The sequence below is a fragment of the Plectropomus leopardus genome, chromosome 1 (assembly GCF_008729295.1).
Source record: "Plectropomus leopardus isolate mb chromosome 1, YSFRI_Pleo_2.0, whole genome shotgun sequence".
In the NCBI taxonomy this organism is placed as follows: domain Eukaryota; kingdom Metazoa; phylum Chordata; class Actinopteri; order Perciformes; family Serranidae; genus Plectropomus; species Plectropomus leopardus.
In genome coordinates, this window is record NC_056463.1 from 23,608,104 (window position 1) to 23,628,972 (window position 20,869).

A 20,869-nucleotide genomic window follows, 5' to 3' on the forward strand; every position below is an offset into this window, starting at 1 on the left:
TAGCAGTAACGTTACATCTAAACGGCAGACTGACCGAGCAGATAGTCGAGTGACGTGACACCGGTCGACACTAACAGCTGTCCATTTTGAACCGAGGGTCTGGTACCAGGTATGGAGATCAACTTGCTCCTTGTTTTCTTCTGGAAACTCGTGGTATTGAACGGTGGTCGCTCAACAGAGGGTTTCCCCACACTGTTCACGGGGGCTGCCATACTGCTTGTAAGGTGGTGACGACTGTTAATGTTTTGGAGCGTGTCGTCCAATCACAGAAGACTTTGTTGGAGCTCGACCAATGAGGGCAGCGAACGTTACGGTGCCGCGTGTGGAAGCTGTCAAAGTGAATTTCAATTTGTTATGGTGAATGCATGGTCGGAGCAGTGAGACTGTTGGTGAGTAAAGCTAAAGTCTGTAGTCATATTTTTATCTTTTTTTTTTTTACATTAATATCAGTTTGTGTGTTCTTGGCAGTTATCAGCAGCTAGTCCGTGTCTGAAAAAGTCACCTAACGGCTAGCTTTGTTCCGCGACGACCTTGTTGGTTCATTGCATAACATTGCAGAAACCGAAATGTGTTTGACAAATTCACCCCTTCCTTTACAATCAAAGTCAATCTGTAAAATCTACAATATTGTTTTCTATTCTTGGGGCGAGGGTGCCATCCTTACCGTAGATTTAAATAAGGAGAACATAGCGTACACATGTGCATGGGGACATTATGGTCAATAACTAGGAATCAGTCGTACACTAAATTGCTTCACTGCATAATAGATAGCCTTAAATTTGGCTGAATTCTTTGACTGAAACTGTTTATGATAAGGAGCACAAAAACTATTTAAGCACTCACAGCAACATGTAAATGAGTAACACTACTCACACCTGTATGTAAAGCAGCCATAACTACCATAAAGTGGATTATTTTAGATGGAGTTTGCATTTATTATTTACAGATGTACAAAAAGGTAATCACGACAGTAAAGCATTTTTTGAATTCAGAATTTTCAAATCTTGAAAAAACACCGCTCACCCGGTATTTGTACTTAGACTGAGGTGCAGGAGCTGAATCGTTATCAACAGTGGAAAAAAGCACATCCGCACAATCAAATCCGTGTAAAAATCACGTTGACTATGCAAGCTTTCGTCAGAGACCTTCTTCAAGGCATAACAGGTAACATGTGGAATCAGCAGTATAAGGATCTGGGAGAAAATCACTCGATTAGCCCTAATGCAGAACACCTGTGTCAGTCACTGTGTTCATTTTGTAGTCACTTTCCCAAGACTACAATCCCCTACAAGCCTTGCTACTCAAGGCTCAGTGACTGACACAGGTGTTCTGCATTAAGTCTAATTAAGTGATTTTCTCCCAACTCCTTATTCTGCTGATTCCACTTGTTACCTGTTATGCCTTGAAGAAAGTCTCTGTCTGAAAGCTTGCATGGTTAACCTGATTTTTGCGTGGATTTGAGTGTGCGGATGTGCAAATTCAAAATGTTAAGAAAGAACAGAAATCCTTGGTGCTAGTGTATTTTTGATAAATGGCAAATAGAACTGTGATGTTAGCTCTAGTGTATCAATATAAGAGACAAATAGCTGCGTTGATCATGTATCACATCTCTAATAATAAATGGTCCTGCAGTTGCATAGCGCTGCTCGAGTCGTTGGATCACTCAACACTTTCACACGACACGTCACATTCACACACTGGTGGACAAAGCTGCCATACGAGGTGCCATCCGCTGCTCAGTTTTTTAACCATTCACACAATTTTGGATTCAGTATCTTGCTCTAGGATACTTTTACATGTTCACTGCAGGAGCTGGCCATCGAACCACCAACTTTCTCATTAGTGGACAAGCCGCTCTATCTGCTGAACCACAGCTACCCCAATCTCTAATCTGTTCTATTTTATTCTATTCTCTGTTGAGATGTGGCCTTTGTAAAAACAGGATAAATTAATCTGTCAGTCTACTAACTTTCTAAACTTAATGTATAGTGTAATAAATAGATCATCGATTGCATTTGTCCAAGTGCATCATAATACAAAGCAGCTTGATGTGCCTGTGAACATGTTGGCAGCTCTATGCCAGTTGCTATCCATGTTTGTTTGTGGTCATTGTAAGTTGACAGTGAATGTCAGTGTCGAGTGCTGTTGGTTCCCCAATCACACTCAGTTAAAGGTGAGGAAGATACTGCAGCTCAAGGATAGCTGTGGATAGACTTGTTGAGTACCAGCATCTTCTGAATGGCACATGATCACAGAGAAATGAGTGCAAGACTCTAAGTTGATAACGCCAAACCCAGACCATTCCATGTCTGCTCTACAACAATTTGGTGGAGTGTAACCTGATGATGATTTGTTGGCATCATCCTTTTCAATCTGAAATACATTCATATTATTGGTAAGTTTTCCTGCAACGTAGTAGTATAATGGAGCATTTTAGATACATTTATAGTCCTCTTTGAGTGGTAAAAGAGGGGAAAATATATGTGACTCGTCTGTTCCATCAATTGAGCAGTTTTCAATCTCAAACACACAACAATGATATTGTAGATTTTACCATTATTTTTTTGAGTGTTTTAAGAGGCTGTACATTCAGAGAGTATCTATGAGTCTGAGATAGGTTTTTCTGCATGCAGCTCTCAACATGGAGGTAGCTGAGCCAGCAGCTAGCAGTGCTAACTGTGCAAACACTTCTAACAGCAGCAACAGTGCTGACAGAGCTATCTGTGTTAACCTGGGAAAGAGGGAGACCAGAGGGTGGGTGTTAAGCTTCTGTGACAGCTCATAATATCACATTCGGAACAATTTAGTTCAGGATTGCATTTAATGTACTGTTTGGTATAGATTTTGACTCAGAGTGGTCCATAGAATATATAGTCAATATTATTTAAAATAACAAATTGGCATTCGTCAAATTTGAGCCTATTTAACATAACAAACAAATTAACAACAGCAACAGTAGAATCTATTTAATTGAGCACATTGTGCTCATGCTTCTGTAGGCCTGCGTCTCTAACAAGAATTTAAACACTTTGAATACACATGAGTTTGTAATGGAAGTTTAGCACTAAAATGTGGAACTCATGATGCAGCTCTCTGCTCTGCAGCTAGTAGACATAACTTACAAGGGAGACATTTTGACGTGTCACAGTTGGAAAAGAACAGGTAAAAGATAAAATGAATGCTGGATATATTCCACTAAGCTGCTTTGGTTACAGGTTCACTTTTACTCTATTATGGGACACTTGAATAGAACAGATAAAATTATTACTAACACGTCTGCTTTTTCACAAGTCATAATATACACTATTGGAAAGGCTGATGGAGACCTCTGTCACATATTTCAAGAACTGTGAATGTTCTGTCAGATCAGGCAGACGGCTGGCAAAGGAGGGGTCAGTTTCTTTTGTACTGTATAATATCCACTAAAATTATTACTAACACGTCTGCTTTTTCACAAGTCATAATATACACTATTGGAAAGGCTGATGGAGACCTCTGTCACATATTTCAAGAACTGTGAATGTTCTGTCAGATCAGGCAGACGGCTGGCAAAGGAGGGGTCAGTTTCTTTTGTACTGTATAATATCCACTATAACCACTGGCTCACTAATGAGTGATCCGTGTAATCCTTAAGACAGCTGTAAAAAAGCATTTTGTGGCGGATGGAGGCCAGAGGCAGCACAACATCACAGGATACTGTAAGGCTCCAGAGGAGGCAATAGCCCAACTGCTCACTTTACAAATGCTCTCAGCAGAGGCAGCCCTGCTGTTTTGACAGCACTGCTGAGATTTATTTGTGCTGACAGGAGACCAAGGGAATATATCATGACTGACAACACTGGGCATTGTGGAAAGCCTATATGAGACAAATAAGATGCGCTGACTGACCTGCATCTCAGAAGGAGGAGAGACTGCCTCAGCACTGCAACATGCAGGATTTAGTTACTATACATTGCTGTGAAAACTTTCTCCAGAACGTCTACACAGTGCACCTAATTTCTGATTTTCTTAAATCATAATTTAACTGTTGGGCTCTGCAGCACAATTCAGTGTGTGGCAGTGTAAACACAGCAGCTTAATTGTACAAAAATACCACAATTTTTCCACTTTTTCTTCAATGTGACATCTGTGCATGTTTTTCTGCAGTGTTTTTGTCAGTTTTATCTGTCCCTGTATCTGATTGAGCTATATAATGGCAGCAGTCATAACATGTCAGACCTTTCCTGGTCCAATTGTTTTGGTTTCTTCAGTGTAATTCTGCCATCAGTGTGGAACCACGAGACGCAGTACACGTCTTGTGTCTGGGGGATGTAAGATTATCATCAACATGCACCATATTTGTTTTGTTAGCGTTGAAAGTAAAGTAATAGTCTAAGGGCACAAGTACAATAAGCATAGGATGGGTTTTACACACAGCTAATTTTGTCTGAGGCAGTGGTTCCTAACTGGTCTTGCCATGGGTCCAGATTTCTCCTAAGTCATTAGTTCAAGGTACATTTATATTGACAACAAAACATCAACATTTTCAATTTTATTTCACAAAGCATAAACAACATGTTGACACAGCCCAAAGACATAATGCATATTTGCAAGCATAAACCAAGACGGCACTTCAAAATAAAGTTATTTTTATTTTATTTTTATTTATTTTTTTTAACAAACTTGACACATTCAAGGGTCACTTTTTGGTCCATTCAGTATGGACCCAGGAATAACTTTTGGACCAGACCCACCAATTGGGAACCACTGGTCTAATGGTTGGACTTTTTCCAATTTTTTTTTTTTTCCATTTGTTCAGCATCCCATATTTTGATTTACTGATATCACATGGAAGACAGCAAGCCGTATTTAGCGTGACTTAAAGGATAGAAAAATAGACAATGAAAAATAATATAAAATATGTTTTTTTTTAGATTTAGAATGAAAGGAAATCACATTCTTAAAAATCATAGACTTGCTTTCAGCTTGATGTGTCTGTCAGTAGCTAGTGTTAAAATACATTGGGCTTTGTCTTGAGCTGGTGAGTGCAAAACACAAACTCCTTTGTGAATCTGATACAACAGCAGATAAGATCTCTCAATTCTCTCCGCACCAGGCAGGCACCACGCATTTGCTTATGGTCAATACAATAAGGCTTAGAGGCTGATTTTTCCTTTCTATGTAATTGGCTGGGGACTCCGTCAACCCACACTTCCTTTCAATTCATAGCAGTTGTATTCATATCACTTGGCTATTATTTGTTCTGGCTGACCCATTGATTGTAGGTTTAAACCCTCAGCTCCTCAAATAGTAACCTCGCTCAGCTGTTTCACAGCTATGTTGCTGTTAGCAACAGTGAAAAGAGCAATATGGAGATCAGTTTCTTCAATTAAGCCTCTGATAGAGGGCAGACTGAGAAGAGATGGGGGCGAGACATTGTGCTCTGTGACTGGGACTTTTACATCTGTCACTCTTCATCCAGCCAGGTGTCTGTGTCTAAATCAGCAGGATTATCTCTGATTGGACTGATAGTTGAAACGGACCCCCCTGGTTGCCAAACCTCCTCCTTTTTATAGATCACATTAAGATCAAATCAAGCTCAACTCAACAAGACTAGAGCCCCACCCTCCTCTGCCTTCTGCTGCCCAGAGGAAGACATCAGAGGTGGGATTCGTCCCCTCTCTGGTGCTGCCTGCTCATCCAGACTCCCTTCCATCTGGGATCCTGAGGGAGAAAAAGAATATCTGACAAGGGACTTGTAAGCCTCTTAGCCCCCCTGTTGCCCAGCTCTCTCTCAGCCCATGTTTTCCTAATTTAGTTGTGTAAGGAGTCCACTGCAAGGCCCTTATGTGCTGTTTGGATTGTGATTCTCTTTGTGGTTCTAATAGACTGGCCATGTTTATCAATTAACACTACTCAGCCAGTGGCTGGTTCAAGTCTCTTGAGACCAGTAGCAGCAAATCCCTTTTGAATATTTCCTAATGGCTTTAATAATGTCTATTTATTTAGATATTAATTTTTAGATGCTGTTATTGACTGCACCATCAATACATTAGCTAAATTTCCACTAAAATAGTTTGGTGATACATAGCAAAATGCAATGGAAGTGGCTGCGCAACTTTTTTAAAAATAATAATTATAACTTTATTTATATAGCACCCCTAAAATAGTTTACCAAGTGCCTTGACAAGCAAAACAAAAACAAAAACAGGATACTCAGAGGACAATTAAGCATCAGACCTAAATAGTCCAACCAAAATGCAAGTGAGACAAAATTAAGGTAGAGTTAAGATGAAGTTAAAACAAGAGGACAACAAATGCAGAATGTAAGACACAAAATTTCAACATAAATGAATACAATTAACCATTAAAAAAGATAAGTAAAATAAGTAAATGTAAATAAAAAATACAACATCACATAAAAGTAGGTCTGTAACATAAAGGAAAACTGTAAAGACTGATTTTGAGACATGATTAAAAAGAAATGGTTGATTGTGTAAGCCTCAGCCAGGTTGTTCCAAAGCCAACAGGCCCTAATGTTAGAAAGTTATTTTTATATACAAATGTATTTTTATAAAAATATTTATGACATTATCAATGCTATCTTTTAGCATTGTAACCTTGAAAAAAAAAGATATTTGGTTACATTTTAGATACCACAGGAAAATATTGAGGGCAAATTAAGTGTATATATATATATATATATAAAGATAAATATAACAAGGCTGTTATATGACAGTGATGACTTTTCATTCATTGGTTTGTAGCAGAGAACAGCAAAATTACTTTAATAAACATTAACAGCAAGAGAAAGTGCAGCTGGTATCTGTGTATTGAAACTGTGGAAAATGAGCATTGAAACCATTTCAGGTATTCAGAATTAATATGTATTGACAATCAATATTTTTGACTACACTAATATCATTATCTTTAAATCACCAACTTTAAAAATGTCATTTGTGATGCATATAGATACCACAAGTCTCAATTATATGACAGTTTACTTGAACATTAGAATATTGCCAAGGTCGTTTCATTGTTTTCATCCTCCAGATTTGATGATGTGAAAGAGCAATAACAACTTGCCCAAAGCTTATCAACTTTTGAGGGTCTGTTTCCATTTTCTCCTAGATGTGTCTGTCATAGTGATGTTCAGGAAGGCTCTTCATTCATGTCAATACTGATGACCGAAATACACCTTGCTCACATTTTAGTTTTGCAGTGTCTCAAATTGTTCACTTAAAATGCTTTTGACAGCTTGGAGGACACACAGATAACATTCCCCACAACTGCTTCACTTTGTGCTTATAGTTATTATCAGGTTTCTGACACATTTTCATGGCAAACATTTATAAAATATGTCCATGACTTTTCAAGGACACATAATAAAACTTCCATGACCATAATTAATTAATTTAATTATTGTATTGTAATTATTGTAAATAGTAAATAAAACACCTTGTGTTGATGCATGTTAAATCCACATTAAATCAACAGCTACAGAAAATCTGCCACTGTGGCATTTGCATTATTTGCAGTTATCGATGGAAGATTCATGTAAAAAATTATTCCAGTAAACACAAGAAAATTCCATCATTTTTTTAACCCCAAAACATTTAAGGATTTTACTTATGCCATCTTTTCTAGGCCTGGGAAATAAGATTTAGACTCCATGATCTTTCCATGACCATGGGATCCCTGTAATTAGTATGTCATATGAAACATACAAATTAGCCAGTTATCTGAAGACAGTTTGAGACAGTTTATTAATAAATTACACGGTATTGGACCAATACATAGACTTACGTACACACTGATACCTGTTCAAAAATCCTGGACATAATGGGAGGCATAGTATCAGTGTTGCAAAAACACTAAAAAATAAATAAATTAGGTGAAAAAAATGAATACTCTTGTAAAAAAAAAAAAAAAAAAAGTTCTTTTGATTGCTCTGGCCTGAGTGAACAGGGTTTCCTCAGTAAGAGGATCACAAAGTTTAACACACAATAAGGTGTTCCCATCCAGAGCTATTCATTCGGGATCCCCCTCTTTTCCCCACTGTAGCGCTGCGCTGTGACTGCAGGGGGCCGCTGGCCACAGATGGTTCTGCAGAGTGGGCTGCACTGACTTTCTTTGTTTTCCCATGAACATGTTTGGCGTGTAATCCTGGATTAACAGAGAGACTTTGTGTTAATTTACAGCTGTAATACAGCATTCAATTAATGGTGGTGCTCCCAAACACACACACACACACACACACACACACACACACACACACACACACACACACACACACACGGGTATTATGGGCAAGAGATTGTGTGATTTGCCTGACTCTTTGCTCGGGGGAGTTCGAGGTAATAGAGATCCAATCAGAGATCTCTGTGGATGTCCACCTCATTCTAAATCCCAAAGGAGGCACTGCAGCTCATATATACACTTCCTATGAAACACATAGGTAATGCTTTTGTGTGTGCACAGTCACACCACAGTCACACCACATGCGCACACACACAGGCACACACTATCAATGACAGAGGGTGCCTCAGAAAACCAGGCGGCTGCATATGGACTCTCTTGATATCAGTCACTGGCCGTGTGATCTTGTTATGCAAAGTCCCTTAATCCCTACCTATGATGAATGCAGGCTGGAATGGAGGGGGGAGCTGAAACAGAGATATGAGGGCAGCTGTTAGGGAGGCTATCCACTGTGCTTTGCGAATGAGTGCTAGCAAAAGATTCCTGATCCCCAGCCTAGCAGAAGGAAGAGCACATGTGAGATCATGTCTGAGAGTGCATTACAGTACCACGATGACAGAGATGCTGGTGGAGGAAGCCCAGGGCAAGACGAATAGAGCTGAGCATGTCACCTTCGTGCAGACCTGAGATTCACATTAACCTTTAGACCACTTGCTTCCCAACAGAGGAATTACAGGGCCAGAGGTGTCGTTGTACCAGCTGTGGGAGGACGCAGTTTATAATTCCTGTGGAACAGAACAAGAGACCAGAGCAGAATGTGACTGGGAAGGGGGCACCTCATTTGGGCCCTGCGCTGAGCGTATATGTGTCCCCCTTCACCTGCTCCGGTGCTGTTATTCACAGTGGCGGCAAAAAGCAGAGAGTTGCCAGGGGTGATCAGCGAACAGGGGGAAGAGCGGAGAAATGGCACACAGGGAGGTGAAAGTTGGTCTTTTTTGGATCAGAGAGGATGGCGAATGGGCCAAAGAGACAAACCATGCTTGGGATGAAAGAATAGATAGAAGGTTGAATAGGTGGAATATAGTTGGCATGAATAAGAGAGCTCTGTGTGTGTGTTTGTATGTGTGTGTGAGAGGAGCACAGGGGGGTAATGGGATTAGGGGTAACACCTTTGGCAGGGCTGGGAGAGCCACCTGACACCCGGTCTGTTGGGGACCTGGGGAGAAAGGGGGGGCAGAGGTGGTGGGGCAAGGGAGAAATTGGGGGTCTAATCCGTGTCCATCTTTGGGAAGTCATTCCCAGAGCTCTGAGGATTTGGGGCTTTGGTTTCCGCTCTACTTGCTTTTGTTAATAATACCCTGGGAGGGAGAGAAGACATGGAGAGAGAAAGAGGGAAGGAGACAGAAGGAATAAGGGAGACGGAGAAAAAGATTTCTTTACCCTGTGGTGGACTGACAGTACAGCAGCCTGAGCTAAAAATGTTTGAAGTGTAGACTAACCTCTATGCCAGCTATTCTTTTCAAAAGCATGCAATGTCAGTCTGTTTGCATATTTGTGTGTGTGTGTGTGTTTGCAGGTGTGCCTGCGTACACACAGTGCACGACAGTGTGTAAAGATGACTTACTTTCTTCAGCCCATCCAACAGGTTGCAGCTTGAGTAAAAGTCAATAACCTGAGTGTGGTTGGGCTGTTTGCTTAGACACACAGGTAGTCCTCATGTGTGTTTGTGTGACAGAGTGTTTGCAGGGCAGGTGGAGGGTGTCTTTGTGTTTCTATGGTGCTGACAGAAGTTGATAACCGCTCTAATGATTGTGGTGGTAGTGGAGGCAGCGTAATGTCAGGGACTGGCTGCAGACGCTGCAGAGCTGCTTGGCTGGATGTGTCACAGCCTCTGTGTTTGTCCGTCACCTGAGCTCAAGGTGTTGATTGGTCCATCCTACGCAGGATCAAAGGTTAGGGCAGTTTTCTGGTGTGAACTGGCCGCTCAGCCTCTGAGAATGAAACACCAGGGAATGTGCCATCTTAGCAGTAGGCCAACTGTGACAACCTTGTCCACACCTTTAGAAATTAAACCCCAAACAGCTTTTGTTTTTAGAAATCCTGTAAAAGACATAAGCCTACCATAAATGGATCAAACACTGAATCCTTTCCTCACCACTGTATGTATAGTGCATGGTAAGGATGGACGCTGACAATGTGCCGTAACCTATGGTTGCATTTTGTGTTGCAGGTGGAGATGTTCCGCAGAGTGCTGGGAAAGACCCTGGGGTTTGTGGGCTACACAGTCCAGTATGGCTGCATTGCACATTGTGCCTTTGAATACATTGGAGAATTTGTGGTGGTTTGTATTATTAAGATAACAGAATTATTACTATTTAATATATAAATTAAATAAATACATTATTATTTTTATACTAATAATAATAATGATGTTGATGATAATGATGATTATATGATTATGATGTGATAATATGAACAACAACAACAACAATTACTTTACTACTACTTATTATTATTATTATTATTATTATTATTATTATTATAAAAAAAGGATAGTAGTAGTAGTAGTAGTAGTATTATCAGTTTATTTGGTTACTTAATTTTTTTCTACTATATCTTCCTCTTTTTTCTGTAAATAAAAATGTAAAATTGGCGATATTTGATACTGGGTATGTCGATGTAAGCATATATGTTTTTTTAATTAGACTATAGCTTAAAATTAAAGGACGCTAGTTAAATAAAATTCAATGACTTAAGGAGAAGGGGTGTAATTAAATAAGTTTGTACTCCTTCTCACTCCTTTTTGAATATGTACACTAAGTCATCATGTGTTGACAATATCTTTATGCTTTACATTTTTCTTTGTCTGTAAAAAAATCCTTTTTTGTTTGCCTGCTTATTTGTATAACCAATGCCCTATTTTCTTTTTACATGTTCAAAATAAATTTCAGAATCAAACCATATTATTATTATTATTATTATTATTAGTAGTAGTAGTAGTAGTAGTAGTACTAGTAGTGTTATAATTAATCAAATAATGTTAATGCATTAATGCTCGAGAAATAATTATGTTTTGTCCTTTTGTTGTTTTGCTTCAGTGTTCTGGTCCATCCATGGAGCCCACTATTGTCAACCATGATATTGTCTTCTCGGAAAGGATGAGTCGTCAGCTTTGCAAAATACAAAAGTGGGTTCCAGTCAGTAGATGCAGTAGGCAAAAGAACGACACAGCAGCAATGTTGAATGTTGAATGACTTCCTTTTTAGGCCTTTTTTCCCCCAATTGAGCCTTTTTTTTGCCTTTTTTTCACATGAAAAGATGGCAGCAGTTTCCTACATATACCATAGATAAAACAAGGCATTTGGCATTTTCTGTGAATTATTGCACCCTGAGGTTTTACAGATTAAGTGATGTGTTCATGTTTTTCTTGCAGGGGTGATATCGTTATCGCGAAGAGTCCGTCTGACCCAAATATGAACATTTGTAAACGGGTAATTGGACTGGAGGGTGACAAAGTCTGCACAAGTTCCCCATCAGACCTGTTCAAATCCCACACATATGTGAGTATGTTTACATACATACAAGCCCATATTGGTTGAAGTTGTCATCTTTTCTAACTTCTTTTCTTGTACATCCTTACCTGCTTTACCAGGAAAAGCTACTGGCAGCAATTTTAGAGTCTCTTTGGAAGAGAAAAGGTTAAAAAGATAAAGTAAAAGAGAGAACGAGTGAAGAATGTGTTTACACCAAAATACTTCATAGTTTGTTTCACCCTTAAATGAAAAACAGAATCTCTATGCATAATGCAAAACTGTCTCTCAGTTTGTCTTTGGTTTTCTTTGTGTGTGTACCACAGTCTATAGGCTATCATAGTTGTTTACATTTTCGTCCGCACACATCCATTTTGTGTCATTGGTCAAAATATCAGCTTTTGACAACACCTATATTTCCTCAGAACAGTGATAAAACCAGAGAGTGAGCAGGGGTTCTGCTGCTGAAACCACTGTCATTGCTTTTCTATTACTACTCTCCCCAACGCCCACAGCTCAGGCCTGCAATCTCTCTGAAGCCTGTTAGAGTTAGTGCCAGCCGAATGGACAGACTGATGGGTGGGCGGAGGTGTGTGTGTGTGTGTGTGTGTGTGTGTGTGTGTGTGTGTGTGTGTGCGCGCGCGCATACGTCCGCAAAACAAAGGTTGCATTGCATGTTGCATGTTTTGAATTTATTGTGGTTTTCATAGACTATGGGCAGCCTGAATGAGTTCAGCGAAACATAGCATAAGGCCAAGTCTGTAAGTGTCATTCAACAAATGAAATAGGAAATAAAAAGGTTTCCTCTTCTTCTAGCTTCACCCCCACATACAGAGGACTGAACTTTGTAATAGGTGACATCATTCCGTTTTGATTCGTGATCTCAGTATGTAGTGACAGATGTTTCAGTTTGAGTCTTTTCTAAATTTGCCACTAGGTAGACAGTGACTGTATTTTTGGCTTGTGCATCAAGTTCAGGATAAAGCCTAATGACTTCCAGTAATTTTGGGTGCTCCTTTACTTTCGTTCATTTCTATCTTGCAGCTACCTAAACCAATCAATAGATGACAATATCTTGGTGCAACTTAGTGTTTCAGGCCACTTTGTAAATGTTCAAAGCATTCATTCAAAATTGAGGTTTAAAAAAATAGCTTTCATTCAGTAAACGAATGTGATGAATCAAACAGTTTGGTTTTGTTAAGAATGGTTGCAATTAACAACTCTTTTTTTATCATCAGTTAATCTGTTTGGGGTTTTTGTTGTTTGGGTTTTGTTTTGAGTCACTGATTAATCATTTAGACTTTTACATGTCAAACACAAAGTCAGAAATGCACATCTGTTTTTTTTAGTCAGTAATATAAAACAAAGAAAACAGGAAATCCTTACATTTTAAAAGCTGAAAAACCTTGGATATTTGAAATGATTTTCCTGATAAAACTATCGGCACTATTAGACGATTGTCAAAATTGTTGCAGATTAATTTAAAAAAATAATTGATTCGAAAATAAATCTGTTTAGCAACACAGTGCTCATGTATTGTATGTCACCAATGTCAAGTCAGCTGCTGGACTACTACTCATTTTTGAAAATGTAAAACTGCTAAATCTGAAAATGTTTTGATTCCGTCAAATGTGGCATTGTATTTGATGTCTCAATATTTCAAATGGTTACAATCCTACATGTTAATTCTGTTCATGTTATTTGATCAAATTATTGTCTTTTGTGCAGTAAAATAATGCAGACTGGATGTGATATTTGGAACTTTAACACTAGTATAAAACATCTACCTGGATTTTCTTTGGTACGCGGTGGAAAACAGGAGTTGGGCTCATTATGCAGCAGGAATAGAGAGACAGAAAAGAACAAAATACTGAGAGCATTTATGATTTTTTTTTGGTTTTCTGAGTGGGACAGTTCCCTCCTTTGAGACTGCATTTACAAGTATAAACTGGTGAGCTTGTGTGTTGGTTTTTGTTGTGTAGATCTTGAAAAATACAGGAAATCTTGCATGTGCATTTGTAATACTTTGCTGCTTTAAACCGTTACAATTGTCAGCTTCACCAACAAAGCAGGAGAGAAGCCAGAAATAACCACCGCGCTTGTATCCCCAAACTGATTGGCACTAAGCGTTTTTTCATATCATGCAGCCTAATATTATTTCCCATGTTAATTTTAACTCCCACGAGCGACTTCATGTGTCAGCATCGGAGGTAACTGAGAAAATACCCGCTGTTAACGTAAATGTTTGAGCTCCCTCAGGGAGTTTTATCCCCTGAGGATGTATGTATTTGTGTGTGACTGTTAGGATGGTGTTAGGCATTATGGGTAGACCTGTAAAGCTGAATTTTGGAAGCCGGTGTTAGACCCTGTCATCACCTCCTTTTATGTTCTGACAGGCAGGCACGTCCTCTCCACCCTCAGAGATCCAACAGCAGACTAATTGCCCTGTCACCTTTTAGGAATCATTTCTGTGTCTGAGCTATTGTGTCAAAACAATGACACTTGATCCCTAATATTATAGCAAAGAGAGGCAGAGAGAGGGTGACAGAGGGAGAGATAAAATGTCCTCATATGTTCTGTTCTTTGCCGTAAAGATAGACAGAGTAATATGCTGAAAGATGAACTCTGTAAGCCTGTATGTATTTAAGCTGAACATAATTCACCACCTCAATCATGTAAACGTAATGAGCACTGTAATGGTGTGGCTGTTAAACAACACACCTCCATGGCGAGGAGAGCTCCAGTTTCAGTGCTGCTCGACACATCTCTGACAGGTACACAATGCCTCACGTCGACCCAGCCTGCAACCGCAAACGGGTGCAATCTCTGCCGTCCATCATGCCAGAGCTGCCGACAGGCTCCACATCTAAACACTACACCTCTGTGTTGGCTACCTGGTTCTTTGGAAGTCTTTGCAGTTGGAAACATCTGTTGATGACAGTTTTATCTGTTTCACTGTCAAAATCACATGTTGATAGTGTTTATGTGCTATAACACATTGGATCTTTCAACACCTACAGAAAGGCTTCTCAAACACAACCTTTATGTGCATGCAAAACCTCAAGTGATGCTCATGGCTTTGTGGCTATTTACAGGTGCTGAAAACAGCAGTTGTCTTTAAAAAAGCAGAGTCAAGAATGGTGCTTTATCTGATTGCGCTGCTGCTTTGCATCAACCTAGTTTTAATTCAGGGCTTTGCCTCTGACTTACTTTTTTTTTTTCTCTTGTTCGCACACCTGCAACTTGCAAGGTGATATGCATAAGCTTTTATCCTTGTGCTGGCCAAAGTACAGGAGGTCAAGTTTCAGATCTCTTCACTTTCTCACTTTTCTGAAACACTCCTTAAAGCACTTTCGTCTGTATTCGGGCTTTGGTTTCTTAACGAGGTGTGTTAAAGGGGGTCAAAGTGCACACTTTAGCTCTTGTCAATAAGATTGATTGACCTTTTGTTACCAGAGGTAGGACAAAGTCATTATTTTGCAAGTTACAAATAAATCTCAAGTTCTTGCACTCCCAAGTCCTAAACTTTGAGTTTTGAGTTTTAAACAAGTCGTATTGTGCTTTGCCAAATGTAAGGCCATTTTAAAAACAGAGTGATAGTAAATTTGCAGAAATCATGAATGTGTTTTGAAATTTGTTTTCCTTTGTTAAAACCAAGCGGTATTCCCTAGGGCTGAAAAATGAAGCCAACACGGAGGTGCCAAAACCGTGGCTCTTTGTCAGTCCTCACAGACCCCTGTGTTAAAATACCCAACTTAACAACAGAAATAAACATGTTTGCAGCCTGGTACAATAAACAATTTTAGTCCCTATAACTGATATCAACATTGATAACAACTATACAAGAGGTGATTTTTTCTATAACTCACCTGTTTACATCACATTGTTAGGCTTTACAGTCAGATCCACCCCTCGCACCACCACAGCACCAGCCTCCTGCCCAAACATGACCACTTGATGGCCATAGCCAGAATGCAGAAATCAAGGCTTCAAAACTGGAGTCCACAAACTAATGGGTGATGTCATGGTATCTCTGGCCACTTTTTTTTTTTTTTTATAGTGTATGGTTAAAACAAGTTTGCTTAAAAGTTACTTTGCTACTAAGCTAAAGTTCGTTAAGCATTAGCTCGCTAACTTTGTTAATATTAGCCTGGTCTTTGAGCACCCTGAAATGTCGAACAAAGTTGGAAGCTATTGCGTTCCTGTCAGTAATTTCAACCCTCGTGCTCTGGATACTGCAATTCATTTTTATTGATCACTGTTAAATAAATAAATTAATGATACATTTTATACAAAAACTAATAAGTTTTCTGCAACTGGTGCTCAAAAACAGCAGCAGTTGAGGTCTTCATGACTCTCCTGCAGCTTAAACGAATGATTTGTGATGGATTCAGACAAAGTTTATCTGGGGAATTGGGTATGAATAGCATTAAAGTTGGTTCAAGAAATGACGGGAAATGAACTGACTTGTGGCACACTTTTTAAATAACATACATTTTAATCTTTGGGCTTGGGGGAAGGTATCAGGTATCGTCAAGTGAAAAGGCTCAAGTCCGAGTGAAGTCACAAGTCATTGGTGTTAAAATACAAGTGGGGTTGCAAGTGTTTTTTTGATTTTGTCAAGTCAAGTCTAAAGTTAGCAAATTTGTGGCTTGAGTCTGACTTGAGTCCAAGTCATGTGACTCAAGTCCTCACCCTTTTTGTATTACTCAGGCAGGATCCTATGAAAAGCTTGCTCCCTTGTATGAAATGAAGTTTGTGCAGGCAGTGGTTTCACCAAATTGTGGACAGACTTGAAATTTCACAATCAAACCTTTACGCCTGTAGGATGAGCCGACAAAGACGCTCCTTTGGAGAAACAGGGGGTTCTGGTTTGGCAGATGACAAACGGTGGTGTTTCTTTTTCCTGTGCTTGGGAGCCAGCATATGTTACCATGTTAATGAGGTGTAATGGTGGGAATCCAGCATGCTGACATATGGTTCTCAGATGACTCTTTTAATGATATTCATTTGTGTCGTCGTTATTCACTGAGTTGTTTACCTCGTGTTAGGTCAACATGTCACTGGCTCGTGATTATGTCACATCATCTGTCTCAATTATCGAATATGAAATGAAATGCAGCATCTTGTAGTAGGACTGAAGACTCCAATCGGAGAGCAGGGTGATGGGACCAAGGAATACAAGCAGGCGAAGACATGACGTCACCTCATCGTGGGCAATATTCTGCCTCTTTATTCATGTTATTCTCTTTCCTCCAGAAGACTTTTGCCGTTAAAAAGTTAGGCAACACAAAAATAGACTCATGGATTGTGATGCCCATTATGACAATATAATGTGTTGTTGATCCTGTCTGCACATATAGGGGGGACAGCGCACTTAATTAGGGCCTTGACAAGCCTACTCTCCTAAAGTGATGAGATTAATCATAATTGGTGTCACTGTGAATTAGACCCCGCTTGGATGACCGCCCCACTGGCAGGTCGGACCGCGGTGGAGACCCTTGGACACTGCTGCTAGCCGCAGCTTAGCCCTCTCTATCTCCCTCTTTCCCTCTCTCTCCCTCTGCCCAGCTATCTCAGGCCCCTCTCTTGCTTTGCCCTCCCTGGGTAAGAGGGGAGCAGATCTCAGCCAACAGCCTAATGACCCCGTTTGAAGTTCTTCTAAATCCCCCCCGACCCTGCCTGTTACCCATGACCCCTCTCCTAAGACGGTTCGGGGTTAAAGAGGGACAGCCAGGTTGACGTTAAGATAGGCTGAGGAGGGAGGGACGGCTGAGGGGACTCGTTGGGGGTAGGGGGTGGGGTCAAGGTAGATTCTTACTACATAATGAGTCAACTTACTTTTCCATGTTAAAGTTAAGTAGGGCTGTAATTTAAGAGCTCTCTATTTGATTCCTTTGTTGTTTGGCTAAATGGTCTACATGTTAATCATTTTTTGCCCTCTTTTCATGTGTGTGGTGATGTTTTTAGGTTCCAAAAGGTCATGTATGGCTAGAAGGAGATAACCTTAGGAATTCCACTGACTCAAGGAACTATGGCCCAATTCCCTATGCCCTCATCCGAGGGCGTGTTTGCTTAAAGGTAATAAGGGAGGTACACTGTATACTGTCATGTATTTAAAAGAAAAATGTTCTTCTGGAAAATCAGAAAAATAGTTTTCCTAAATCTCTGGGTTCTAAAGCTCCTTTCAAACAGCATATAAACCCACTACCCACTAACATTTGTGTTGTGTAATGGGAAAGGTTAGTATCTGCGTTCACACCAGCATCAAATGACTCTGTAGTAGTCATGGGTATTTATTGCTTCCCATTGGCTTCAATGAATGTACAACACCCAGGTGAATGCACTTATTTTAGCCCTTTTACTTCCTAGGTGCAATGACGGGTCCCCACAAATTACCAACCACCACTGCCCAAGCAGCGCTCGATCCAAATTAGTCTGCACCAAGTTTGAAAGACAGACTGAATTAGTAGAAGATATATATAAGAAGAAACCACCACAACATTTTTCACTGGCCCCTATGCTGCTTTCTAATATTTATTTACCTGTTTTCAGGCAAATCTAAAAACCAAAAACTATCACACAGAAAGGCACGCACATCTCCTACAGAGATGTGTACACAACTCTGGTGTACTGGCAATAGGAAAGGAGCCTATTGCCTATTTTTAGTGAGTTTTCCTGTGTTTAAAAACTCTGCATACGTGACAATTTAGGTGGAAAAGGGGTATATGTCATCATGTATTTTTTTTTAAAAATCAAGAAAATAGTTTTGATTGAACTATATGGATTCTAACAGTGCTAGGTCCTGAGCTCCTTTTTTTCTCCATTTCAATAATCATTTTTAAGCACAATTCAGAGACATGAGTCAGTTGGAAGTTCAAAGCAAGTGTGTCTGATTGACCAAAGCCTGGACAACATATTGTCTAGCTTTCCATTCTGCTATGTTGTCATGTCACTGTATGTCATAGCAGGCACGACCCTGGAAACAGGTCAGCCAACCTTCTGTCCATCTGATTGGACAGCGGCACTCCACTGGAGGCCCTATTACGACAGCTGATGAAATAACAAGATGTAGTCAAACACATCATTAAAAGCCACATTAGGAAATGTGTCCGAGAAGTGAGATAAAGTGTTGCACATAATGGTTGGAAGTCCTTTATTTTGCTATTTTGTCAGATTTTTCACCCATTGTTTCTCTGTACCCTTTGTCCTATACAGCTCTGGCCGCTGCATAGTTTTGGGACCCTCAGTGAAAGCCCAACCAGACGGATCATTAAAACTCAGAGTGACTCAGATTGAGTTATTCTCTTAGTTTGTACTGTGTGGTACTTTTTCCCTGAATCATTTTTGAATAAAACTGATATTTATTTAAAATATTTTAGTACATGGTTATTCTTTTATTAGGCGAGTATTTTTAAAGGGGGAAAAAACATGCAATTATACATCTCTAGATTAATTGTACTGTTTTATATCTGACAAGCCTTGTCATCTGGGCCTCTCAGTGTGCTGGCTGTGGCTGTGCATCACTATAGGAACAGCATTGCGTGAGCAGCGAGTAAATCTGAGTCTCTGTGGAACTGCTAATGGCAGAGAGTGGGCAGTGGCAAAAACTAGATGCACAAGGATTATGTTGATCGTGCTCATTCAGTAATAACACTCACAAATAATTAAGTTTTAAATCAAAACAGTCAAGTCAAAATCATATTGAATAAAATAATACAAATATGGGAATGGACACTTTTTTTAACTGTGTAATTTAATATTTAGATGCATCTAAACCACACATTTGCAAGACAATTGTACACGTGCTTTAGAGACAGGAAAGACATGTTTCATCCCCTTAAAACAGATATTATTAATTTCATGTTTACCCTTTCTTAGTATTATGGTAAAACAAAAGCTCTCTTATTGTTTAATATTTCATTCGGCTGCCAAGGCAATTGAAAAAATGTTAACATTTCCCATTTAACCATACAATATTAATAAGCACTTAGTAAGGGCCTCACTCACCACTGAAAACATTGTGTGTCTGTGTGTGTGTGGAACCAAAGCAGTCTCACACCCTGTATGTTACATGCACGTAAGACACAGCATTATTGCCAGCTTTCTGTAGTAACCAAACATCGTGGAAACGTTGTATCTGGGTAAACAGAGAAAAGGTAAACACAGCTACTGACTTCTTGGTCACATATACATTTAACCAGGTTTCTAACAAGATTTTTCTAGCAGTACACAGGCAAGAAAAACTGCCTTAGAGCAAAGCGAAGTGACTTACTGAAAGCAAAATTTCTACAGAAATCTGATCAGAGGGGGAAACTATGCTGCTTGTGATATCATGTTTTCATCAGCCTGCTGACTCTCACAAAAAGCCCTGCACTGCTGCCCACTCCTAAGGCCTGCTCATCCTGTTCAGACCTTCCTGGACGAAGGGACATAACAGCACATTCACATACTGAGCTGTGGAAGCTCAGCTGGTCATTCTCCGAGGCAGAGAGGGACTCTTCTCCTTAGAGCTCCCCAGGGGAAGTGAGTTGCAGGCAGCCGTGGGTCCCTGTCCAGCTGCTTCCTCTGTCTGGAGGGGGCCAGAGGGTCAGAGACAAGGCTCCCTGTGACACTGAATTATCTGCCTGAGTGTGATTGTGCCTGCTGGGAGGGACGCTCAAGATTGTGTGAGCGTCTGTGTGTGTGCATATGAAAAAAATATTTATGCAGGGATTTGCTTCAAGCACATCTTTGTTTCTCAAGGTTTAATATTCATCTGCTGCGTGTCAACACGGTGCCAGTGTTCAGCTGAAATGCTGACACAAGTAATCTTAGCATGCCCCTTTAAAGATACTGCCCCATAGAGGGAGCTCTGGCTGTTTTACTAATGTAACTCAAGCCCTGGTGGATGAAGGGCTGCTTCTGATTTAAGTAATGTTAACAAGGTTAAAGCTGATGATTGTGAATTCACACCACCTCAAGTGTAGTACAAGTATCTTGTTTTCTTCTCAAATAGAGAGAAAGGCCAGTGTCATGCCTAACCACACTCTCTTCAAATAGTACCTAAATTTAAGCTGTGCATTACTTGAAGTATACAGATACATCCTGTATGTTGCTTTTGCTGTCGTACTTTGAGTTGTGTCAGGAGAGCAGAGTTTCAAAGAGATGACCAGGCAGAG

General features: G+C 39.9%; 2 protein-coding genes across 3 annotated transcripts in view; one reads left to right on the forward strand and one right to left on the reverse strand.

The window, feature by feature from the left end:
- The window catches only part of elp4 (elongator acetyltransferase complex subunit 4), a 62,946-nt gene extending 61,762 nt beyond the window's left edge, over positions 1–1,184 (reverse strand). The window contains exons 1-2 of one of the 2 annotated variants that reach the window (XM_042504020.1): positions 1,024–1,184; positions 35–329 (exon numbers count right to left, since the gene is read on the reverse strand). In XM_042504020.1, the coding sequence (XP_042359954.1) occupies positions 35–212 (178 nt within the window). In that variant the 5' untranslated portion in view covers positions 213–329; positions 1,024–1,184. The remainder of the gene's footprint in view (positions 1–34; positions 330–1,023) is intronic. The other variant, XM_042504089.1, reaches the window with a different exon arrangement.
- Positions 354–19,042, forward strand: immp1l (inner mitochondrial membrane peptidase subunit 1). Its single transcript, XM_042504186.1, has 6 exons — positions 354–389; positions 10,409–10,519; positions 11,277–11,365; positions 11,612–11,738; positions 17,679–17,789; positions 18,927–19,042. The coding sequence occupies exons 1-6, from the start codon at positions 366–368 to the stop codon at positions 19,005–19,007; spliced, it is 543 nt and encodes a 180-aa protein (XP_042360120.1). The 5' UTR covers positions 354–365; the 3' UTR covers positions 19,008–19,042.
- The last annotated feature ends 1,827 nt before the right edge of the window (positions 19,043–20,869 follow it).

Coding starts and splice junctions, on each gene's coding strand:
- immp1l (XM_042504186.1), top strand. CDS start 366: ATGGTCGGAGCAGTGAGACTGTTG. Junction 390..10,408: donor TCGGAGCAGTGAGACTGTTG/GTGAGTAAAGCT, acceptor TTTGTGTTGCAG/GTGGAGATGTTCCGCAGAGT. Junction 11,739..17,678: donor TGTTCAAATCCCACACATAT/GTGAGTATGTTT, acceptor TGATGTTTTTAG/GTTCCAAAAGGTCATGTATG.